The sequence below is a fragment of the Gopherus flavomarginatus genome, chromosome 1, assembly GCF_025201925.1.
Source record: "Gopherus flavomarginatus isolate rGopFla2 chromosome 1, rGopFla2.mat.asm, whole genome shotgun sequence".
Classification (NCBI taxonomy): domain Eukaryota; kingdom Metazoa; phylum Chordata; order Testudines; family Testudinidae; genus Gopherus; species Gopherus flavomarginatus.
The window spans coordinates 97000157-97025646 of record NC_066617.1 but is presented as its reverse complement, the minus strand read 5'-3'; the positions used below and the strand labels follow the sequence as shown (position 1 = coordinate 97025646).

General features: G+C 47.1%; 1 protein-coding gene across 7 annotated transcripts in view; it reads left to right on the top strand.

The window, feature by feature from the left end:
* Positions 1-4766: 4766 nt before the first annotated feature.
* The window catches only part of ZC3H7B (zinc finger CCCH-type containing 7B), a 61008-nt gene continuing 40284 nt past the window's right edge, over positions 4767-25490 (top strand). For 4 of the 7 annotated variants that reach the window (XM_050936421.1, XM_050936425.1, XM_050936418.1 and 1 more), the window contains exons 1-5: positions 12702-12762; positions 13350-13383; positions 13881-14078; positions 18678-18836; positions 23617-23697. In XM_050936421.1, coding sequence (XP_050792378.1) covers positions 12710-12762; positions 13350-13383; positions 13881-14078; positions 18678-18836; positions 23617-23697 — 525 coding nt within the window. In that variant the 5' untranslated portion in view covers positions 12702-12709. Of the gene's footprint in view, positions 4965-5942; positions 6070-12701; positions 12763-13349; positions 13384-13880; positions 14079-14129; positions 14389-18677; positions 18837-23616; positions 23698-25490 lie in introns of those variants that run through there. The other 3 variants (XM_050936422.1, XM_050936420.1, XM_050936423.1) reach the window with 3 other exon arrangements.

Below are 25490 nucleotides of genomic sequence, written 5' to 3'. Positions count from 1 at the left end.
GCCGGGCTGCCGCGGCTGCGCGCTGACCGCGGGGGCACCCCGGGCTGCCGGCAGCTGCTGCTGCGGGCAGCTCAGACTGCCTCTCCAGCAGCAGCGGCTGCAACCATTTAAAAAATTTTTTGGGGGCACCGCTTTTTGGTGCCCTCAAATCTTGGCGCCCTAGGCAACCGCCTAGTTCGCCTAAATGGTTGCACCGGCCCTGGATGCAGCGGCGGTCTGTGCTCTTGTTGGCTTTCCTGCAGCTCCACCAAGCACCTGTTCATGTCCGTTTGCTCCCCCATTAGCCTCAGCATTGCATCCTATCTCTTTTCATCGCACTCACTTAATGCTTTTTTGGACTCTGCCACTGAATGCCTCCATGCAGTCAGCTGTGTCCTATCAGTGCAGGAGGACTGCATGAGCTCGGAAAACATGTCATTGCGAGTGGATTTTTTTTGCCTTGTAATCTACGATAACCTCATGGACGGAGATGATAGGGGGAGCATAGAAACATTTGCACCTGCGGGAGAATAAAAATTGAGAGTAAAATTTAAGATAATACATTTCTGAGAACAAAAGGGAGACTCTTTCACAGTGAATCAAGCAATTCACAGCAGACAACGTATGTGCTTTAGGTACAAGGTAGCATTTCTCCTTTTATATTGAGCGCCTGCTGGTATGGTGACACATCACACACAGCTGGAAAACAGAATTCGGTTTCCAGGCAGCCATGGTAAGCCAAAGGGTACGGGGGTTTGGCTTCTAACACCTTCATAACATGTGGGAATGTTTTCAAACTGCAGCGCCCTCCTTTCCCATAGCAAGCAATGCCGGTTGGGTTTGCCATTTAAAAGGAGAGGCTGCGGTTTTCAGGTGGATGTGCAGCAAGCACCTCCCCCCACCCCTCCGCCTGGCTATTTGAGATGATCCCTTCACCCCCTCCCCCCATGAGTGGCTGTTATCAGGAATGATCCCTTTTAGCCAAGTGCAATCAGCCCAGAATGAACAGAGTCCTTTTACTGTTCTCTTACAAAAATTCCTGGGGCAGGAGCTCAGGGGCCAGGCAGGACCCGCACTCTCAGTTCCTACCTGCCGGAAAGACTTCTATGGAGAGGGGAAGGAGGGCGGGCTGTAGAATGGACAGGTGCAACACATCTTGAAGAACAGTTATGGAAAGGTAGGTAACCAGTTTTTCTTCTTCAAGTGATTGCACATGTCCATTCCACTGTAGGTGACTCACAAGAAGTTTGAACGGGAGGTGGGCTCAGAGTCTACTTGAACAGGGATTGTAGTACCACCCATCCAAATCTGACTCAGACTCTAGATTGATGAGAGATGATATAGTAAGATGCAAACATATGACCCAATGACCAGGTTGCCGCCCTAGAAACGTCCAGTTATGGGTACACAAGCCAGAAAGGCCGCAGAAGTTGCCAGCAATCTGGACTCTAGGAACATTACTGATGGAACCAGGAAGCTGAGTAGCAAATACTGCCTCCTCAGCAGCCTTGGAACCTGCATGGGGCATATCAAAAGCTTCTTCGGACAAGGGTGAGAGGCAACTGGGGCCTGCAGCCAAAGCCCTTAGGAACAGGAGCAGCTCCAGAGTTTCTGGCACCCTAGGCAGAATTTGGGGGGGCGGCATTTTGTGCGCTCCCCATGGGGCATGCGGGAGCTTCCAGTTCCACTCCCATCGTGCTGCCGAAGGACCCTCCGCTGAAACGCCGCAGGTGACAGTGGCAGTCATTGAGCTGCTCAATTGCCTGCCTCTGTTTTCCGCGGCACGTCTGCAGAAGGTCCTTCTTTGGCGGCGTGACGGGAGTGGAACCGGAAGCTCCTGTGTGCCCCATGGGGAACGCACAAAATGCCACCTCCCGAATCCTGGCGCCCTAGGCAACTGCCTAGGGTTGCCTAATGGAAGCGCCGGCCCTGCTTAGGAAGGAGAAGAGAGCAAGCGGTGGTGTTGCCTGGTGGGGCCTGCGGAGTTGGTGTAAGCAGACCATAACTGGTCTCTTGGAGTTCCATGCAGTACAAGGCCTTACCTTATTCCTTGTTGTTATAGTGGTGAGTATCCCTGCCTGTCACGTGGGAGACAGGGGCTCAATTCCCTTACAGGGAGTGTGATGCCTTTTGAATGGGGAGAAAGAAATGCTTTGCCCAGTGAACACATTCCTCACCTCCACCTTCTATGGCGACTTCTGTTCACACCCTGCAGTGTGGATTTTCACCTCCAGAGAGACAATTAGCCCACAAGGTCACCCCTCCCTGCTTTCCATCTTGAAACTGAACATTACTGTATGAAAAATTTAGTTCTTATTCCAACCTAGTGCATGGGCAGCTGGAGGATGAGTTTAAACTAGATTAATTATTAGGCAGGTGGTCCTTTCCTTTCGTATGGGTCACAAGCCTACATCTAGATTGTTCAACCATCTTACGGCTGCATCATCAAGGGCAGCAAAGTATGGCAGTCCATCTTCCAATTTTCTAATTGTGCACTCCTCCACCACACATGTGTCCATTTGCATCGCTGCCTTACGGTCACACTGTGAAGATTGGACTAAGTCAAATTTCTGCATTCTGGCAGATGCTCTGGCTGTTCCAGTCAGCAGTCTGTGAAGCCTAGTCCAAGATCTGCATCCCTGGTTGCAAACAGGTGGCTTAAGTTGAGGCTTCTGAAATTTATCAGCATGCCTGTCTCTCTATCCCACAGTTGCTGCCACTGTGTGAGGACATAGTTGTTGGCCTTGATATTCTGTTGTTCATCCAAGATTGGCACTGGCAGGCAGCATTGGCCATGATGTATTGATGGCCACAGCAAAAGGATGTTGCAAAGTTAGTTGTGCCAAGTCAGCAGGAACTTCAGATGCAGGTGTTTTCTTCTGGAAGTGGGCAGATCTTCGTCTGTGTTGCTTATTTGCGCCTATTGGGACCACTGTCAGCCTTGTGGTTGTTTTCATCCAACATAGTCCCTCTGTGCAGTTTTAAGGGTGATGGCATCTTGGCAAAGTTTTGGGGGAGCTATATGAGCCAATGTATAAATTAGATGTTAATGTGTGGTTAAGACAGACGCTAATGATATAGGTGGCTGTGTTAATCTCCGAATCAATGAGATGTCAACTTCTGCCCCAAACTGCTGCACAATATTCTGCTGGAGCAAATACCAGCACCAAGAGGGACTGAAGTTGATAAAACATTTGCTTCTGCTCCCCAGCAAGTTCCTGCTAGCTTCTGGATCAAGACAGTGCAGATCTTTTACGTGTTCTAGATGGAACAGGTATCATAGAGTGTGGTCCAGTTTGACTCCTAAATAAGTGACAACTGATTGGAAAGGGAATAGACAATCCACAACACAGATTGTAAGGGGTTGATTAGCTAGGCAATTGTTCAGATGGAAGCTTGTGGCCACTCTCTCAGACTCAATGTCAGTCTCCCGAGAGGCAGGCGGTGAGCTGGCAGTACTGCTCCTGACTGGCTAAGAACTGTGCACAGTCTTTTAGTGTTTAGGCCCTTAACTCTGCCTCTTTAATCCCCACCCTGTCCCTCTTGTTGTCTTACCCACCTGTTATGTCTTGTCTTTTCAGAATTGGTCCGAAGAGAAACATTTGCCACTAAACAATATTGTTGTCAGGGAAAAAAAAAAAACAATGATATTAGATTAAGCCCCTGTCCTGGAATTGGATCCAAATGGAGTTAAGTGAAGATAGTGGTGCTCCACATGGATGCAGGATTCTGCCTGCATGGAGCTTTATTTGGGATCAGGGCCTAAACAGGAAACATGTATGGATTTGAAAAAGCAGCAAAAATTATTTCACAGCTGATATTTCTAGCAACAATCAGTCTCCACCAGAAGCCAATTAAAAGTTTGAAAATATCTGAAATTGGATATGTTGCTTGTGTCTTTTGTACTGAGATAAAGAGTTTAAGAGTGTAGTGTAAAGCAGAGGTTCTAAACCTTTTTCTTTCTCCCCCAACACACTATAAAAACTCCATGACCCACCTGTGCCACAATGACTGTTTTTTCTGCATATAAAAGCCAGAGCTGGCATTAGGGGATAGAAAGCAGGGCAATTGCCTGAGGCCCCATGCCACAGGGGCCCCCACAAAAAAAGTGATATTAGATTAAGCCACAGGGGCCCCCACAAAGCTACATTGCTCAGGCTTCAGCTTTAGTCCCTGGTGGCAGGGCTCAAGGACCAGGGCTTCAGCTTTCTGCCCTGGACCCCAGTGAGTCTAATGCTGGCCCTACTTGCAGGCCCCCAGACTCCTGGTTGAGAACTACTGGTGTAAAGAACAATCCCACAGCAGTGTGGGATGAACTAGGTAATTGCCATCTCTAATTTTCATGACCCTCATCCTGCAAACAATTTCGGCACCTGCAGTTGCTTAACTTCATGCATATGAGAGTCTCAGTGCACACAGATAGATAGTGATGGTCCTTTTAGGTGGCATACTCTCACTTCTGACTTCAATGTGATGCCTTATTTGCATAAAGTTACTCAAGTGTGTATGCAAAGATTCCAGGCCTATGTTATTGTACATGCATTTACTAAAAAGAGCAGTAAAAACTATTGAAATAGGCGATCAAAATAATATCAACCGTAACAAACACTGTGATCATTTGCGGTAGCAAGACAGTTATCTTGGTAACAATCAAATAACCGATTTCCAACGCCATGAGGAAAGGGTCTATTTAGGAGAAACCGGTTACCACTAGGACCTAGAAGCAGCTCGGGGAAACTGTTACTGCTGCGGGAGGGAGAGAGAAAGAGAGAGACCTGGAAATGAAAGTAAAGAGACCAGGAGGCACATGGAGGGAGCTGCAGGGGCAGCAGATCCGGAAGCAGAATGCTTCCTTCTGTAATTAAATAGCATTTACTATTATTATTACTAATTGTAATAATACTCTAATAATATCTCTAGTAATATAATACCATTTATCAAGGAAAGTTATACACAGTGTGAGTGGGGGAAAAACCCAAGCAGAGGTGAGTCCTTTATTATATTTTTTGGATTTTTTTCTCTAACTCTAGACATAAAAGGGACAGGTCCGAGAAACAGAAAGAAAAGCTAAATATTGTTTACATTAGCAAAATCCTCCCCCATTCCTAATAGTAATTAAATAGAGGAAATGTTTTGCAGTAGAGAAAATGATTTATTTTCGAGGCCACCTCCCACCAAAAAATGTGGGGCTTGCAGGAAATAATTGTCAAAGATTCTAATGCCTCCTTTGAGGGGTGAAAAATGCAACTGAAGTTTAAAAGTTACTAGCGAGCTAAAAAAGCCCCTAGGGTTGATGTGAACACTGGATAGTAATTTAGTTTTATGTTGGTGTGGTTTTAAGGTTTCAAAGCTTTATCCTTCTCTGTGTTTTGCCTGCAGTTTTCCCTCTTGTGGGTATGTTAAGCCCCATGAAACGGCAAAGAAATGCTTGTGAAATAGCTTTTCAGATGTACATTTCTCAGGGGTTGGAAAGTTCATCAAATAAGAAAGGTTGTTTTTATTCTTTGATCCTTTCTATGGTTTCTGGGTGGACGGTGGTGTTAAAAAAAGGGGGGGTTAAGTTGTCTCCCCAAACTCTTGGAAATAGGTGGTTTGGTTGTTGAAATTTTCTGGGAGTTGGTTTTTAAGTGGGTGGGGGAGCTGGGCGATATTGGCGATGGGAGAAACCTCCCAGCAATAGGGAGAGCTGACTTTGGGGTGATCTACGCTTGGAAGACGAGACGGGAGACGTTTGTAGCTGCCAAAGGAAGGCGGCGCTGCCTTAGCGCATGTCGCCGGCCGAGATGCTCCTGCCGCCCGTTGCTTCTGCCAAGCGAGCCCGGGGATCGGCGGCCTACGGCTGGTGGGGGAGGGGAGAGGAGATGACTTTGTTCCTGGGAGATCAAACCAGGCTATTTTGCTGCTAGGGTCCTCAGTGGGGGCAGGGGGGTGGCACCGCCCCGAGAAGCGGGGAGAAGGGCTGCAGCGCCTGCAATACAAAGAAGTGTCTGGGAAAAAATCCCCCTGTCCCTTTGGGTGCCTTTTGCATTGAGATGCCCCCCCCCCCAGATGCATGGACCCACCGACTGGGGGAAACATCACTCAGTGCAGGTGGGAGCCTGCTATAAAGTGGGGCAAGGCCTGAGCTGGGGGTTGCTTGGTGCACTGGCTGCCTGTCCAGTGGTGTCTAAATAGCATTATTGTGTGTGCTTTTAAATATGGGGAGAGGGGGCACTCAGGTGGCAATGATGACCCCGGTGGCATGCAGCATTTCTAATGGGCATGGCGGGAAGGGGAATGCAGGGGTGGTAGGGTGAGAGAAGGTGGTTAGGCATATGGGATGGGGCACTTTAGAGCGGTTGGGCGTTAGTCAGACATGGAGAGTGGGGTATGGGATGAGGTGGTCAGGTTTACAGGGTGGACATGGGGAGTTGTCAGGCATGGGCCAGGGTGGTGAAGGACTGGGGAAGAGTTCAAGCACATAGAGCAGAAGACAGTCAAATGTGCAGGATTGGGCAGAGCTCTTTGGTATACTGGATTATGCAGAATCTTCCGCATTTGAGCTGAATTAGGGTATCTGTTTTGTTGCACCAAATCTGGTACAGTTCTGCAGGTTATTGACTCCTTATCTAAGTACTCAGTGCCTACTGAAAGCTGGGAGTGAGAAGACCATGAGTTCTGATCTCACTTCTACTGATTGCCATTTCTGTTTCTATGCATTTATAGCTCATATTACTGACCAAAGCATTGTAACCAAACCCTGGAAAGCAGTCAAGTACTGGCCTTCTCAATCCCCATTTTTCAAATAAATTCACAGAAACTTTGCACAGACAGAATTGGAAATAAAAAACAGATCTCTAATATGGAAGACTCAAGTCTTTTCTACTGAGTCATACTCTCTTTCAGACTGAATGTGCCAAATCTATGTGCTTGGGTTACTCTGTCTAACCACTAGACCACATTTCCCTCCCGGAGCCAGGGACAGAATTTAGGATGCGTGGTTGCCAGTACTTTATTTTGCTGCTGTCTAGTAAATAGTTTGTAACTCCTTGGCAAAATGTGTGTAAAGTCCCCCTCTAGTGGTTAATCCACACAGACGGTAACAGTTAACCTCTGTGCCTTAAGTGGTAGAGGTCTGTGCTGGGGATGTGAAGGCCCAGGATTTAAACCTTGCTGCTGATGCTGTCAGAGGAAGTATTGTGTTGTTGCACGTGGTATAGCATAGTTTTGTTTTTTTAAAGAGAAATGGAAAACCAACTTATTTAATTAAGATGGTGCGAACACATCCTTTAAAACAGGTTTTATAATTAAAATCAGTTATCTCTCAGTTATGGTATGACATGCCACAAAATCCAAGTGCTTCACATATTGCTTGTTTGTCACATGTTTGGACTGCTGGTGTTCCACATTAGCTGGTTTGAAGTTTGTGAGGCATAGGAGGGGACGTGGCAGGGAGGATTGGGGAATAGTCAAGCTCACAGAGTAAGCAATAGCAGCGGGAGATGGGGAAGTGGTCAGATTTGCAGAGTGCGGGGTGGCAGAAGGGGTTGGGGGTGTAGTCAAATGTGGGAATAGGGGAGTGGTCAGGCAGGCAGGTGACAGCCGTTATGGAGGGAGAATGGGGGAGTGAGTAGTCAGCTTCATGGAGTGGAGCAGTGTAAAATGAGGGTGATCCTTGTTCCGTGAAAGATAGTGGAAGGAGATGGCATGTCTGAGATATGTAACGGAGTGGGTAGTGTTGCAGGATGTTGGGACACAGCAGGACTGTTCTTGTATATGGGGTTATATAAAGCAGGGGTGGAGGCACATGAAAAGGTGTGGGTGGGCTCAACAGCAAAGGAAAGTCATCAGGATCAGCAGTAGAGGAGACTGGTTAACCATGTGGGATAGGAGGGGCATGATTAGGCATGTAGAGCACAGAAAGGCCGATGAAAGAGCTGGCTGTGCCTGCAGTACAGAGAGGTAAAAGCACCTCTCAGGCACAGAGGGTGGGGTAAAGGAGACAGTATGCAGAGTTCAGCAGAGTTTTATATGGGAATCAGTGGTCAGGTACGAGGGTTACAGCAGGGGTAGATTAGGCTGGTGAGTTATCAAAGTGGGGAGGCCTGGAGGGGAGGCATGTGTGGTGTGGCAGGTTAGATGGGTGTAGGGGAAGCTGGGGTGATGAAAAAGGGGAGAAATCAGAAATGAGCTCCAAGGGGAGCTGAGTGAGTCTGGGGGATCACAGAAGGGTTATGGGCCTTTTTCCCTGCAAAGTCCTTGGCTCCAACCAGGCCTCTGGTCAGTAATGACTAGGGGTGCAGATTTGTCTTGGCATTTTTTTAAATAAAAAATCACAGAGCAGTCATGGTAAATTTACTAAAAATCACAGGTTTAAGGGGAAATGGCATGTAAAGTCATGGGTAGGAATCATAAGTCATGACAGAGCAATGGCCAGGCCAAGCTTGAGCAGCACTGTGACTCTGTTTCCCAGGTTGCAAAACCCTGGAGCAGGAAGCCAGACTCAGCCCTGTGGAATCGGAGTGCTGCTTCAGAGTGAGCATGGGGCCAGCTGACTCTGCAGCCCCTGTGCCCGGGACCTGACCAGGATTAGGGTTGCTGTGCCCGAACAGGGGATGCTGCTGTGTGTTGTGAAAGCCCCCTCACTCCAGTCTGAAAAGGCACAGTGTCCGTCACATTGTCATCACCATAACTATCCTGCAGCCCTAGTAGTGACTGAAAGTAATTCTCAGTTGTCAGCTTTTTCAGTGATGTGTGAAATAGGTCAGGAGTCCTAGTCCAGTTCTTGTTGTAACCCATGTCCATGCCCCATTGGCCCACTTTGTGGCGTGTCTAAGCAGGAAGGCTAAGGATGTAATAGAATGGAGGCTGAACTCCTCTCCCGGCCCCGCCAGCTCCTCCTGCTAGTCCCTTGAGAATAGGATTGATGCAAGTGGCAGAGGTTGGGTTAGGTAATGTGTACAGGAAACTTTCATAGCTGCTGCTTATGCTGTACTTGGTGTGTGAGTAAGCAGGAGTTCAGAGTGCTGCCACAGCATTTCTTTGGCTTGTTGCCACTAGCTTTGCAGTGACCTGCCAATGTTTGATTGCTCTCATCATGGTCTCCAGTGGGCCAAGTCTATGGACAACTGTTTTATTTTCCTATCCTGTGTTCTATCTCAGGAGTGGGCAAACTCTTTGGCCTGAGGGCCACATTTGTCTATGGACATTGTATGACGGGTCATGAATGCTCATGAAATTGGGGGTTGGGGTGCAGGGGGGGGGTGAGGGCTCCAGCTAGGGGAGTGGGCTCTGGGGTAGGGCCAAAAATGAGGAGTTCAAGGGGCTCTGGGGTGGGCAGGGGGTTGGGGTGCAGGGAGGGGGGTCTGACTGGGGGTGCGGGCTCTGGGGTGGGTTGGGGATGCTGGAGGGTGCTCTGGGCTGGGACTGAGGCTAGGAAGGGGATCAGGCCTGGGGCAGAGGGTTGGGGCACAGTAGGGGGTCAGGGGTGCAGGCTCCGGGCTGCACTTCCTTCAGGGAGCTCCCAGAAGCAGCAGCATGTTCCCCTCCAGCTCCTATGCAGAGGGTCAGCCAAGCAGCTCTGTGCGCTGCCCCCTCCACAGGTGCCACCCCTGCAGCTCCCATTGTCCATGGTTCCAGGCCAGTGGGAGCTGCAGGGGCGGCACTTGGGGCAGGGGCAGCGTGCAGGGCCCTGTGGCTGCACCTACACGTAAGAGCTTGAGAGGGGACATGCTGCTGCTTCTGGGAGCCGCACAGTGCTATGGCACATGCAGAGCGGGGAAAGCCCCCAACCCTGCTCCCCAGTTGGAGCGCCAGAGTAGGGCCAGCCCTGGACCCTGCTCCCCGGTGGGAGCGTGAGGGCTGGATTAAAATGTCTGAAGGGCTGCCCCCGGGCTGTAGTTTGCCCACCTCTGTTCTATCTGATATGGCCAGTAACTCCCTCTTCCTCTACATTCTCTCCTCTCTGGATTTTTGTGATTCTTTGTTCTCTTGCCTTTCTATCCTTTCTCGTTGCTGCTTCAGTGTCTCTGGTGTAGCTTTTGCACTTCCTCTCCCTCTCTATGTCATGTCCTCAAAGGTTCTTTGGCTAGAGGTCTTTGTCTCCTTCTTTACTTCCTCCTTGGTGACCTTATTCTTTCTCATCACTTCAACTGCCATCCCTATGCGGATCATTCCTAAATCTACCTCTTTCTGACATCAAACCAAACTCTTTGGCCAAAACTCAAGTCCGTATCCTTCCCTCTCCAAGCGTTCCCTTCTCTATCATGGTTGATCATCCCAGCCTTACAATTTCATTGTTACGTTTATCTCCTCTCTCTCTCTCTCTCTCGCTCTACACCCAGGTTGTTGATCAATCCTCCTGGTTCTTCTATTACACCCTCTCTGCCATCCGTCCGGTCTCCTCCATCCCTTCTGCTAAAAGCACTTGTCTGTACATTGATGATCTCTTGTTTATTACAGTATCTTCGTCTCTGGCCTTGTTGATTCTTTCCTCTAGTCTATCCAAAATGCTGATGCTAAAATAGTCTTTTTCCGCCTGTTGCTCGGACCATGCCACTCTTCTCTTTGAACTTGACCTCTGACTTCCCATCACCTGGGGCAGATACCTGATTCCCAACCTCACCTTCAAGGCCCTGCCCAGCTCGGCATCTGCCTGCATTTCTTCTTACTCTCTCTCTGGCTCCGTTTGTTCTGCCCAAGCCTCCTGTTTCATTGCTCCCCTTGTAGCCATCTCCAGCTCTAGCTTTCATACCTTCTTCCACTTTCCCCTGGAACAGTCCCCTCGTTATTCTCCCTCCTCATCCAGATCCCTTATGAAGTTGACCTTCTTCCACAGGTCCCAGTAAAGAGAATCCTCAAAGAGATTTAAACTTTCTGCCCCACTTTACCCTCTGATCCCTGGTGTGTTACCTATCTGAGCACTAGTGTCTATCCAGTCTTCCATGAAAAGACTCCTTGGAGTAGGGGCCATGACTTTCTCTCTGTTTCTCTGTGTACAATTCAGAGCATGGTGAGGGGCTTCAATAAATAATAATGGTTAGATTCTGCTGCCGTTTCTTGCTTAGATGTCAAGGGCTTAATTCTCATTTACAGCAAGGCTCCTTCAACCTGTTCTGGTTTTAATATAAAGAATACTTAAAATGAGTGGAAATTGCCTTAATATAAATAAGTAGTAGGTCATATCTCTTGGAAGTTTTGGTGGGGACTTGGATGGGTGACTGATTTGCCTCTCCCCTCCCCTTTTCAGTGGCAACCCTAGACTGGGAATATAAATCATGCCTTGAAGAACGTGGTGGCTTGAATTCCACCTCACTTCCCTGTTTCTGCTCTCACTCTGTTTATCTGCCTCTTCCCCTCCCCCTTGCGTACCAGGTTGAACACCTTTAATGAACATGGCTTCACTATGTCAGTGTGGATCTGTGGACTTCAACAGATCTTTCCTGGCACAGAATTCCAGGGTTCCTCCTAGCTTTCTCTGCTACTCCTATGCTCTTGCTAAGATAGCAGTGCGAGTGTGGCGAGTGGGCTATTCCTGATTTTGCACCAAAGCTGCAGCAGATGGACAATGCAAATGTAACTTTGTTTTGAATCTAACCTGTTTCAGTTGAGAACAGGGCCTTCTAGGTCTGTCTCTTCACAAATCTAAGGTGGGGGAATATTGGCGCCTTTGTATGGTTAACTTGTTTGCATTCATAGAGTCATGGAAAATAGGTGAAAGAGAATGGATCTGGTCTTTTTCCATCCTTGACCAATGCAGGATTGTTCTCTACAGTGGCTTCCCCTAGTCTCTGTCCATTCCATGTTAAATGATTGGGCTTTCACCACTTTCCTTAGGAGAATATTCCATGGTCTAACAGGTGTCACCATTAGGAAAAATTTTCCAAGTCAGCCTGAAATTCTCTTTGCCCAGTTTCATCCTTATACTTTTATTTGTACCACACAAATCAATTCCTCAGCTGCCATGGTGCTTACATCTCTCAAATACTGTAGGCAGTTTACCTATATCCCCATGGTATCTGATCCCACCCCCACCCCCACCCCCCATCTTACACCAGATTAAAATCTAACCCAGGTAAGTACTGATCAAACTTGCTTATCATCTGATGGCTGCTTGGTAGCCTGTATTCAATTAGTTAGTGGAGGGAAGGTCTCAGTTAATTTTCTAGTGAACCACTGCAATCACAGTTTTCACTAATTGACTTCCTTGCTGGCCAATGGCATACCATGACATTTTTAGTCAGGCATGCATTTCTACACTTGCATGCAAAATTGTATCCTTGATGTGGCATGACCTGGCACGTATGGTGCATGCAAGGTCATGCTGTGCAGAAGATGCCATTTTGTTCTTCCTCCATGTGTGTTTGGGGGCTGGATGGAATCCTCCTTCAGGCATGGCTGGTCCTGGGGAATGCCATGCATGTATTGTGTACACAGACAACATGCTACTCTTGTTGGCAATCTAAGCAGAGAGCTTGGACTGAGTGGGCCAGTGGGAATGAATTCCTTTTCACTCCATTGGGTGATCTCCTGCAAATCAACATTGTGGCATATAGGGAGCTGGAGATGCATGGATGGTGAGTTTGCATTGCTTCTGCCTCCCATGCTGTTGGGTAAATAAAATATTTTGGTGTCTGAGGCAGTCAGTCTGGAACATTTTGATAGTGATCTAGTCACTTAAATACTGCACTGCTGCTTTGACAGTAAGATCTGTAATAACTGGCTTTGTCTTTTTCTCTCTGCAGACACTACAATGGAGAGACAGAAAAGGAAAGAGGAAATAGAGAAGGGACTTCAATTCATTCAGTAAGTCAGCAGGTTCACTGCTATTTTCTTTGGAGATAGTCCTTGCAACATATGGTGTAAGGAGAAATTGCATTTTCTTTTCATTCTGTTCACTAGTCCAGGGCTGTGCTCTGGGCCTTACTTGTTCTGTGGGTAAACGGAGGAATTCAGTGTTCTGAGACTACCAATCCAACATCTTTCACTGGTGCCAAATTCTCTTAAAAATTGATGTTTTATAAAAACATTTTATCATGACAATATCTGTTCTGATCACAGGTTGAAACCTGACTGCCTGAATGCAGCCCCCAGAGCAGCTGGTTTGCATAGGGAATAGTCATGAAAATACAGTCTCCTAAATTAGTCACATTGTGAACTCTTTGGGGCAGTGACCATCTCTTGGGGGCGGGGCGGTGCCTGGCTCAGTAGTATACTCGTGTTTAACTGACCTTCTTGGCATAACAGGATTACAAGTAATCAATAGTAAATGTGGAGTAAAATGCATAATGAGATCCATAATGCAGAGCCGGAAAGACTGCCTCTTTAGCAGAGAGAGATGCATGTGCTTGCACAAATCTATGTTTCATGAAACCTTCCGCTTCTCTCCTCAGGTCCACATTACCCCTAAGCCAAGAAGATTATGAGGTAACTTAAGATTTGTTTTTCTGAATGTGTTTGAAACCACATAATGGTGGCTTTCGGTCAATACATGTTGTCCTCTTGCACAGATGTTATAAATTAGTGTCATTGCATTTGAGAGCCAAGAGGGGCTAGTTATGTGTGGGAGTGGTCTAGTGCCATTTGTCTATAATGGAAGATCTTTAAAAGGAAGACTACTGGGAGGAGTTAAAATCTAAGAGAGGGGGAATTTGGGTGACGGCACTCAGCCTTAGGAGGGAAGGAGATTTGGTTGAATTAAACTGCCCACTAGGTGACAGATGGAATTTAGGATGAGGAATTAATTTCTTCACAGGAGGACTTGACTTGAGGGCATACGTGAAGGTGAATGGGGGGTTGGGAAACCCCTTTCAGTTTCTGGACATGTTATATAGGAGGTCAGACTAGTTGATCACAATGACTTGTTCTGGCCATGGAATCTGTGAATCTCCACTCCACTCTGTTTATATTCTCTCTCCACCCAGGCCTTTATACAGAAGCTGGTGCAGAACCTTTTTGCAGAGGGGAATGACCTATTCCGGGAGAAGGACTTCAAGCTGTCACTGGTGCAGTACGTAGAAGGGCTGAATGTGGCGGACTATGCGGCCTCGGACGAGGTGACCATCCCGATAGAGCTACTATGTAAGCTGCACGTCAACCGGGCTGCTTGCTACTTTGCCATGGTGAGCACCTATCGCAGCCATTCCCAAGAGCTGGATAAAAAACATCAGGAAGTGGGGAGACGCAGCAAATGGCCATGCATAGGATGGGGGTTTGGACTGATCTTGTTCACTCTTCCTGCCTCAAGCATGGGAGGAAGAATGCAGAAAACTCTGAACTCTTCTTATTATGACACTGGTGTCACAAGATAAAGACAGAATACGTGAGGGGGTGCCCTTACAGGCCTTGAGAGTGCACTAATGTACATCAGAGTGCTGGGAGAGAGGCTGAGGTTCTGTGGAGTTCCAAGCTATAAAGGGACAGTTCCTTCAGGTATTCCATGATGATGATGCAATCTTGGGAGCATTGCTCTGTAAATTATTCTTTCTCCTGTGCTTGAGGAAAATACATTTTAATCTAGATCTGGTATGAACGTGGTGGGTGGGGGGATTTCCATAGAAAATTTTGAATTTGAAATATTTCAACCAAAAACTGAAATATATTGATTCTGAAATGCTGCAGTAGTACTGTCATGGGAGCTGTAGTTCAAGGGCCTCATTCTCTATATACCAGGTTCGCTGGTCAGACTACGTCTCCTATGGTACACCTCAGTCTCCCTTCTTGGTAAGTGGAAGTGGTGCATCATGGTAGTGTCATAATCACAGTGACTCATGAAAGATGAAGTCTGGCTGGGAACTCAACCTATAGAGGAGTATAGGAGCATGTGGTACCCAAACCACAGCTTCCGTGAGACATTTCAGAACTAAAATATTTCATTTTTTGTATGGAAAAACAAATATTTTGGTTTTCAAATGTTCAGTTTTTCAATGGGAAACATTAGAATTTTCTGTGGAAATAGGATATTTTGCAAAAGTGTTTTGTTTAGTGAAAACCTAATTTTCTGTCAACACCACCCCCACCCCCCCTCCCTCCCCAAATCGGATGAAAAAATTTCTACTAGCCCTAACTTTGTAAGTCTCTCAGCAGAGTATGGCATGAGCCCCTGGTCCCCTCCTAGTTAAATTGTTGGCATCCATTATAACTAGTCCTCCTAAAGACAGATTTAATAAAACATTACATGTCAAGAGAAGGATTATTAGCTGCAGTGTCTCTGGAGATAAGATGAAAAATTGAGGCAGTTGTGGGGAAATTTTCTCTTCTTACCCTCTGACTACAGGGCCACCTCCTTCTGAAGTATCAGCCATTGGTGGAGATAAGATCCTGAACTAAATAGACCAGTGGTCAAAGCTGGTATGGTAAGCGAAAGGATGCTGGATTGTGTAGACTATTTGTTTGAACTGGTATGGCAGGATATTGTACTAGATGGACCAGTGCTGTGATCTGGTATGGTAGTGTAGTCTATATTCCTGTCTAACTGGTTTTAAACGATACCCTTCCAGGATCCCAAAGTGGCCATACCAGATACTCTTGCAGTAGAGGCTTCAGTCAACCAGTAGGATTTCTTCCCTTCAGATGCCCATTTCAAAGTTGTTATAGGTGGGACTGTTAGACACTGTTTATTGTTAAGGTTGCTTCCTATTATAAGATTCTGTTTCAAGTTACTTATAACTTTGCCAGACTAACTGTTCAAGCTGAAATTTTCCACACTGGATGTCTGTCTTTAGCTGAATGTTTTGGGAAAACTTCAGCTCAAATGGTTCAGCTGTTTCTGAGAACAAGGCGAGGGGAAAAATTATGTTTGCCCATGTTCAAAATTTCTGACAAGCTTTTCTTTAAGATGCTCCCGCTCCCTTGCGCTTTGGAGCGGGGACTTAAATTTGGCAGCAAGATGGCCTTTGTGACAGGGAGGTATCTTTTGCCATCCCTAGGAAAATCTAGCCCAGTTTGAAGCCTTTGAAAAATCCTAAGTTTGCACATACCCAACTGAGACATGCTAAAGCTTTGTAGCAAAATTCCCCAAGATTTTGTGGGCACTGAGCATGCTCCAGCCTGGGGCTGAGCAGGATTTTACCTGTAGTTGCTGCTCCTTGTTGCTATGGGCTAGTCTGGAGCCAGGCACTGGAGCAAGGGGCCTGTCTCTCCTGTGCTAACAGTGAACCCCTTTTGCTGGGCCCATGCAGTGAGGAAGAAGAAGCCGACTGATTCAAATACAGAGGGGACAACAGCCAGACCTGAGGTGGGGAAGGGAGAGTAGATTGGGACAAGGAGCTTTATGGGAGGGAGACTAGGACTGCAGGCAGATGAGGTTGGATGGGAGAAGGAAACTGGGACTGGAAATTGAGGTGGAGGGAGACTAGCACTGGCAAGTAGCTGTGCAAGTAGACCGGAACTGTTAACCAGTGGGTTGAGGGGAAAGTAGCTGTGCGGGGTGAGGAGACCGATCTGACAAGGAGCCACAGTGCAATGGGAGAACGGAGGATGACTGGGTAAAGAGATTGGAATGAGAAGGTTGTGGGGATGATGCTCTGATTAGCCTAGGAACTTGGGGTGTGAGACTGGAACATGGGTGGGTATGACTGAAGGCTAGCATGCGGGAGAGACTGGATGAGGAGCTAGGTGGAGAAACTAAGACTCTTTCAGCAAGGAGACTAAGGACAGTGATCTGGGGGGGCTCTGGATTGGTTGAGCAGGGGTGGGAGGAGATTGGAAGTTGGTGGGGACTGAGACGAGCCCATTGCAAGAGACTAGGACTGGCTGGGCAAGGAGGTTGGGGTGAGAAGCATGAGGAGTGGAGACTGGCTAGGTGTGCGGAGAATGGGACTGGGATGAGGAACCAGGGGTGAGAAAGAGACAGGACTGGGCCAGGTGTGGGCTGGAGGGGCCAGGGGCAGAAGGGTTTAAGCTTGGAGGAAGTGGATGGAGAAGTCTGTGCTTGCTAGCTCGTACTCTGCTCCAGAGCCTGAAATGGAACCTAGGATTCCTGAGTCTCAGCATTCTTCTGTTGTCAGCAAATATCTGAAATCCACTGACAGTGTCTCATCTCCCTGTAGTTCTGGTACACAAAGAGGATGACAAACTACTTCTGCTGTCAGTCACTCCACAAGCTCAAGTAACAGAGATCTGTGTGGTAAATCTAAAGGTTCCAACTCTGCTGATGATCCTTAGATGCCAGGCTCAGAAGGATCCACTAAGATCATCCAGTCTGACCTCTTGAATAACATAGGCCATAAAAATCCCCCAAAGTAACTCTCCTTGAACTAGAGCATGTCTTTGGAAAAAAAAAAAAATCAAATCATGTTTTAAAAATGGTCAGTGACGAAGATTCCATGATCCGTGGTAAATTGTTCCAGAGGTTAATTACCCTCACTGTTAAAAATGTATCAGAATGGTGCCACATGATGGTATTTGATTTGCGGTTTTTAAACCTAGGAAATTACACACACACACGTGTTAAAAAAACATGATTAAGGTGGTAAAGTCAAGCATTCAAAAGTTCAAGAAATGCCTGAATTATTGTTGCTTGTGTGATCTTAATTTGGCCCCCTTGTGCCTGGCATTATGAGGCAGTCTCTAGTTACATGTTTGCATACTATTTTTTTCCACAGAACCCCTGCCTCATTCAGTGTGGATGGTGCACAGAACAGGCAGTGCTTATTGAATGAGCAGCTAGTCAATATTTTGTTTTCTCCTCATTGGTCAGTGTGTAGCCCAAAGCCTTATTTAATGTACATTAGTCAAACTCTGCTCTGAAGAGTTGTTAATTTCCTCATAGGCTTTTCTGTGACACTCATAAGTACAGTATCTGAGTGCTTCACAACCGTTAATGAATTTATTCTCATAACACACCCCTGTAAGATATTGGGGGTAGGGGGAGTGTTATCTCAGTTTTTCAGATGAGGAACTGAGGAACGATGATTAAAGTAAAAAGTTCCACTAATTTGTGGTGCCTAATTTGAGATGCCTAGGATCTGATTTTTTCAGAGTACTCAGCATTAAAAAGCATTTTTAATGTTCAAATCAGGGCTCCCATTGAGTTCAGTTGCAGCTCAGCACTTCTCCAAAATGGACCCCATGGTCTCAGGCACCCAGAAAATGAGGAAGACATAAGTAGTGACCACCTGTAAAAAGTCTAGTTTAAGTGAGTCGCCCAGCATCACATAGGAACTCAGTGGCAGAGGCAGAGTTAGACTCCCGTTCTCTAGGGCAACATTCACCTGTCTTAACCATGAGACCGTCCTTTCCCTTCCTTCGATTGCCAGCCTCCTTTACTACACACCTTCCAACTCCCCCAACACATGGGGCAGGAGTCCTACAAACAATAGGCCCCTTCACTACACAACCCATATTTATCCCTAGAGCAGGGCCATCCTGTGCACTGAATGGTGCAGGGGTCCTGTGGGACAAGTAGTATGGGATCACAAAAGACTACTGTATACACAGAAGGGCCTGAATTAAGATCACACAGACACCCTTAATTCTGGCATTTCCTGACTTTTGAGGCTTGACTCTGCAACCTTTATAATCTTTTAAAGCAGTTTGCTGTGTTGTGTGTAATTACATCTAATCTCCAATTGCTTTTATATTCATGAGTTTTGATGACGTATGGTCCCAGTGAACTGCGATAAATGGTTGGGCAGAACTTTCAAGCAGGGAGAGGAGGTGGATTCCAGTGTATGACAGACACCATTACCTGCTCAGGTGGTCTCTTTCCTCTCATGCAGGGCTTGTACGAGAAGGCATTGGAAGACAGTGAGAAGGCTTTGATGCTTGACAAGGAGAACATCCGTGCCCTCTTCCGCAAAGCCCGCTCCTTAAATGAGCTGGGGAGGCACAAGGAGGCGTATGAATGTAATAGCCGCTGCCTGCTGTCCCTCCCACATGTAAGTGTGTGACATGCGCATGTACCCCAACCTCTGAGGCACTTTTCCGTCTTTCCTTTCTCACAATCTAGTGTGGTGTGAATGGTGATGGTAGTGAAAAAGAGAAGCTGGCTGTTCTATACGATACACCTGTTCCCCGTAATCGCATCTCTTGGGGAGTTCTGACTCCATGTCCCTCTCAGCCCAAGTCATCTCTGCTGAGGCTGCCAACAAACGGGCCACCTCGTTCCAACTGGGATGGCTTTGTGATGTGAAAGCCTGCCCCAGTTGGAACTGAGCTGAGATTATCAACTTGCTTCATGTCCATGTTGGAACAGCTATCAGGTGGGAATGACTGTCAGTCACTACCAGTCTAGGACAAATGGGAACTGGAGACATGGAAGAGAGAGAGACTCATGCCTGGTCTACACTACACAGTTTAAATTGACATAGAGCAGCTTATGTCGACCTAATTATGTTAGTGTCTACACTACAGCCTCGCTCCCGTCAATGTAAGTGCCCTACTACACCGACATAACTCCACCTCCATGAGAGGCTTAGAGCAGGGGTTCTCAAACTGGGGGTCGGGACCCCTCAGGGCGTCGTGAGGTGTCAGCCCCCACCCCAAACCCTGCTTTGCCTCCAGCATTTATAATGGTGTTAAATATATAAAAAAGTGTTTTTAATTTATTGAGGGGGTCGCACTCAGTGGCTTGCCATTTGAAAAGGGTCTCCAGTACAAAAGTCTGAGAACCACTGGCTTAGAGCTTATGTCGGTGTAGTTAGAGTACCGCAGTGACTGTGAAGACACTGCATTACTTACATCAGCTGCTAGCTGTCTTGTCAGTTTCACAGCAGGAGAGCAGGGGCAAGAATGGATCCTGCTCCCATCTGGGAACCAGCTAGAAGCCAGGCAGCAGTTCATCTCTGGGCTGGAAATGTTGGCAGTCTTGTCAATTTCATGGCTCCTTGCTATAGCTGTGAAATTGACAAGGCTTCCTGTGGGGTGGACAAGAAGCTGGGGCAGCTGGATACCACTCCCCAGATGGCTTCTCTGCCCGGCCAGGAACAGGGAAGCAAGAAGCCCCAGTCAGCCCACTTGGAGTCTAGGAGCCTGTGGGGCAGCTGGGCTCTGGGCAGGAAGTTGCAAGCGGAGCTGAGAGACCAGGATTTCATCTGTCCACACTGCCCCTCTTAGGTTGGTGGAAGTGCTCGTGGTGAGGATGCACACCACCAACCCAAGGAGGGTAGTGTGGATGTGCACCACTGCAGTAACTACTGCGCTGGCTGTAAGTCGACCTATATTAGGTCGACTTAAGTTTCTAGTGTAAAATCCCCTTAATACCCTATTCCTAACGCCTCGAGTCTTAGAGCACCATAAATATGTTTTAAGTGATGAAGAACAGTCGTTTTACCTAATAAAAGCGAAGTTCAGGTTCTCAGGGGTGAGAGGTGTCAGTGTGTGAAAGGGGATTTAATATGGGTATATCAACAGAAGTGCCATATGTAAGACACTGGCGATAACTGTTCTGCTCTGCTTGGCACTGATGAGGCCTCAGCTGCAGTACTTCGTCCAGTTCTGGATGCCACACTTTAGGGAAGATGTGGACAAACTGGAGAAAGTCCAAAGGAGATCAACAAAAACGATAAAAGGTTTAGGTCAGGTTTTCTATGAGAAAAGATTAAAAAACAACAGAACATGTTTAGTCATGAGAAAAGGAGACTGACGAGGAGGACCTAATAACACTCCTCAGATATGTTAAGGCCTGTTATAAAGGGGACTGTGATTGATTGTCCTACATTTGGAGGACAATCAAGATGTAAAGGGCTTAATCTGCGGCCAGGGAGATTTAGGTTAGATATTTAAAAGTTTTTCCTAACTATAAGGATAGTAAAGCTCTGGAATGGAGATTCCATCCCTTGGAAGCCTATCTCTGATAGTTGTTAAGAACAGATTGGACAAACACTTGTCAGGGATGGTCTAGGTTTACCTCAGTGCAGGGGGCTGGACTAGATGACCTCTCAAAGTCCCTACATTGCTGGGATTCTGTAATGTTGCTTTGATGTCCTAGATTTTAAGGCCAGAAAGAGACTGTTGTAACCATCTAGTCTGGCCTCCTGTATAACGCAGGCCAGAGAGCTTCACCCAGGAATTCTTGCATCAGTCCTGTATCTCCTGTTTGAGCTGTAAACTATCTAAAGATTTCAAGTGATTTGACTGAGTTAATCTGGTACCTGGTTCTGCTATTTCCTGCTGCTGGCTTGTGTGGTTAATACATTACCAGTATGATGATTATATTGATTTTATTTAAATCACTGTAGCGTCATGGATCAGGGCACCATTGTGCTAGGCCCTTGCACCTACTTAACAAAAGGATGTTCTATCCCCCAAAGAGCTTAACATCTAAATAATACTGTGGTACTATATAGTGTTTAATGCTTCTGTGAGGTCCTCATTGTTGTAATGCTAAGGAATTTTTAGAGCATTTGGTGTGGGTATTCTTTAAATTGTTTAAATAAATCATTCGATTCAGTGTAGGCAGCATGGCAGAAGTGGGTCTTTAAGAGAGGCTTATATGTGGATAGAGTAGGGGCCTTGTGGCTAAGGTCAGGGAGCTGGGCCCTTGTATAGGGGGCCCAGGAGGCATTTGTGAGATAGACTGACAGGGGGAACACAGTTTGAGAAGGGAGAATAATTGGGGCAGGGCAGAGTCCCCTAGAGCCTTAAAGGTAGTGACCTGCAGATTGAATTTGCTATAATAGCTTATGAGCAGCTGGTGGAGGAATGTGAAGAGGGAAGAGACTAAACAGACTGAGTAAAGGAGATGATTTTAGCAGCTGTATTATGTATGGACTGAAGGGAGCAATGCATGTGTTTGGAACATCAGAGAGGAGAGGGCAGCAGTAGTCAAGATGGGGATGTAATGAGGGCCTGAATGGAGGTTTTTACTGTGGGAAATGAGAAAACAGAGGATGGATCTTGGAGCTGCTAAGGAGGAAGAAGCAGCAGGATTTGGCTATGGCTTGAGTATTAGTGGCAATGGAGTGGGAGGGTACAAAAGAAACCCTCAAATTGCAGGCCTGAGTGATAGTGACTATGTTTGACAGAGATAAGGATGGGAAAGTGGAGGAGATTTGGGAGGGGAGAGAAGTTCAGTTTTGACCACGTCTATTTAACTGATGATGGGATGTCCAAGAGGAGATGTCACAGACAGGTTGGGAAGCAGAGTCAGACAGAAGAAAACAGGTCAGTAAGCAGACAAGCTGACCCTGTGCTGTCCTCACTTTACATCCTGTCTCTGGGCCATGGACAGAGGCCTGGGGAACCCTCATTGGGAGTGGGAGAGGGGAGGAGGTGGGCCCACTGAAAGGGAATGGACAGAGAGGTGGAAGGAGGACCAGGAGACAGCGGTATCTCAAAAACCCAGAGAGGATAAGCTGTCAAGAAGGGGAGGGAAATGGACTGTGTCAAGAGCGGCACAGAGTTGAAGGCCCTGAGGTTTGGCCAGGAAGAGGTTGCTGGAGGTACTAGCGAGAGCAGTTTCAGTAGAGAAGAGAGGTGGGGGCCAGATTGGAAGGGGTCTAAGACAGAGCTAGAGGAGAGGAAGTAAATGCGTTGGTTTTAGATTGTGCTCGGTGAGTTCAGAGATGGCAAGGATGGCGATGGGGCAGTAGTTGGAGAAATAGGTCTGGTTGAAGGATGGTGCTCTAAAGAGAGGGAAAAAACCAAGCATGCTAGTATCGTGAGGGAGAGGTTGAGAAGGAGGAGGAGCAGCATGGGGGGCAATGTAGGTAAAGAGCCAGGCAGCAGTGGACTCACTGGGGCAGATGGAGGGATTAGTGGTAGAAAGAAGGCGACAGACTTCAGAGTTTGGTGATGAGGGAGAAGATGTTTGAAGGGAATGAGACAGGGGGCAAATCATAGAGGATTTAGTTGATTTTTCCCTGTGACAAAGTTAACCAAATACTTTGCAAGGAGGGAAGAAAGGATGAGGAACAGGAGACTGAAGGAGGCAGTCAGAGAGTGGAAAAAAAAGTGTTGGGGATTGTGCTTGTGGGACTCAGTGAGGAAGGAAACCTGTTTTTGTTTGGCCAGGGAGATGACAGAGCTGAAGGAGGAGAGAATGAAACTGTACTGGGGGATGCAGTTTGGTCATGGGCCTCCCTCCAAAGGTGTTGAGCAACATGGGAGCAGGAGTGGATGCTGGGAGTGACCTAGTGCTGTGGATTAATAGGGTGGACTTGAACAGGAGAGAGGGACAGTGATCTGCTGAATTTACGTTGTGGATTGTGTAGTTCCAGGATGTAGCATCTCTGTGTTGTGTAAATTGGAAACTTCTTCTTTTTTTTTTCTTTTAAGAGAGGAACTGAGAAAGTGAACACAATCTCGATGTAATGGGTGGGGAAGGTCAAAGGTGTCTCGGAACCAGTGTTCCCACCCAGATCCTGGTATTGGAGGGGACAAGCAGGGTTGAAGGTGGGGCCCTAGTGTCAGTAAGGATCACTAGCCCTGCATTTGGAGACTCAGTACTTTGTTGGAGAGAGGATGTCACCTCTCCATTTCCGCACCTTTATATCTCTGCAGGGCTGAATGTCTGATGTCTTAGATCTGCACAGCCTCTCCTGGAATGGAGTCAGGCAATTGGCTACCTCTCGTCTTGCATACCAATAAGAATACTAGCATGTAATTCAGTCTGTGTAGCTGTAACTTGTGGTCTGTTTCTGGTTGGTTATTGTATGTGCAGGAAAATAAAACCACATTCTTTAAAATGACAATGTCCTTGAATTACATTTTCTCTAGGATGAGAGCGTTACGCAGCTTGGTCAGGAGCTCGCACAGAAGCTGGGTTTAAGGGTTCGGAAAGCATATAAGAGGCCTCAGGTATGACTCTTTCTAGACTATCCCTTGGATTCCACTGATAAATTTCTGTAAAGGCTACTGATTCTGAAGCTTTTGCATTGCCATAGGCACCGTCTTCTGCACCTCCTGCTTTTCCACTTCTGGGAATGCCCCCACCCCCAGATCTGCCGGTCATTCTTCAGTCCTGGCCTGCAGCACCCCTGCAGGTGCATTTCTGGCTTGCAGCCATAAGCATCTTGGCTTGGTGCGCAATCTCCTATATCTCAAGCTAAGCAGAATGGAGCTTGGACTTTGTTTGAGGGGATAGCTCTAAGGCAGCAGTTCTCAAACTAGGGGTTGAGACCCCATAGTGGGTTGCAAGCCCATTTTAATGGGGTCACCAGGCTGGCTTAGACTTGCTGGGGCAAGGGGCTGAAGCCAAAGCCCGAATCCCACTCTCCGGGGCCGAAGCCTGAGGGCTTCAGCCTTGGGCAGTGGGGCTTAGATTACCCAGGATGGCAGGGGTCGGGTATGCTCAGGCTTTGGTCCCCCCTCCTGGGGTCATGTAGTAATTTTTTCTTTTTTTCTCAGAATGGGGGTCACAGTGCAATGAAGTTTGAGAACCACTGCTCTAAGGAAAACCCTAATGCTACAATAAATGGATGTGGTTGTTCAAAATGGAGCATTCTTCTCTCTATCAGTATGAAACGTATGCCTCAGGATTGTACTAAGGGGTTCTGAGGGTATGGCTACATCTGGAATTTCAAAGCGCTGCCCCGGCAGCGCTGCGGGAGCGCTGCCGCGGCAGCGCTTTGAAGTGTGAGTGTAGTCAGAGCAGCAGCGCTGGGAGAGAGCTCTCCCAGCGCTGCATGTAAACCACATCCCTTACGGGTGTAGCGTGCAGCGCTGGGAGCCGCGCTCCCAGCGCTGCTGCCCTGATTACACTGACGCTTTACAGCGCTGTATCTTGCAGCGCCCAGGGGGGTGTTTTTTCACACCCCAGTTGCAGCGCTGTAAAGTGTGAGTGTAGCCAAGGCCTGAGCTACTGAAGGGACTGTCCTTTAGATAAGGCAAAACCACTTCTGGTCACTGATGTTCCTGTAACACATTTCTCAAGAATAGGAATGTTAGCCCCAAGGCCCTGGCTGAACTCCAGCTTGAGTGAGTGATAGTCTTTGTCCCTCAAATTCCTCTCTGCAGTTTTATTTAGCTGCAACATTCTTCTTCAGTTCCTGTCTCTAATTCTTGTGTAACCTTGCTGCGCAGTGTTAAACAGCGAGCACATTCCAGCTGAGAAGTGGCTGCATTTCAGTGCCAGGTGAAGTGATTTGTAGTAGTTGGTAAAGTGCTTTTGGGTAACAATGCTATATAAATGTAAGCTCTGTGTGTTTTGGACGTGGTGTTGGATTAGAGGAAAATCCTCCACTTGCTAGAGTTCTAAAAATGTTGTAATTATTTAATCTTGAGAGAAGGGAAACTTTTTTTCCTTGAAATACTTTTCATACTTACTCACTCCATTGGCCCTCTGCACTTTTCCCTCTACCTCATTACTCCACAGAGATGAGTGTAAACTGTGTTTTGCTTGTATAGACACAGTTTACACTCAAGACTCCCTTTTTTTAATTAAATGAAATCTTTTAGTAGCATTTTGCTGCAGCTTGCTCTAGCTTTAATGCACTCCACAACTAATTTTTTTAATGACAAGGCTGAATGTGTCTGTCATGGGATGGGGTTCAAACTTACCATCTCATGATGTAGCATTGTACAGGGATGTTTTCACACCGGCATATTGCATCGATGTGCATTTTGCACCAGGATGGCTGGACTGAATCTGA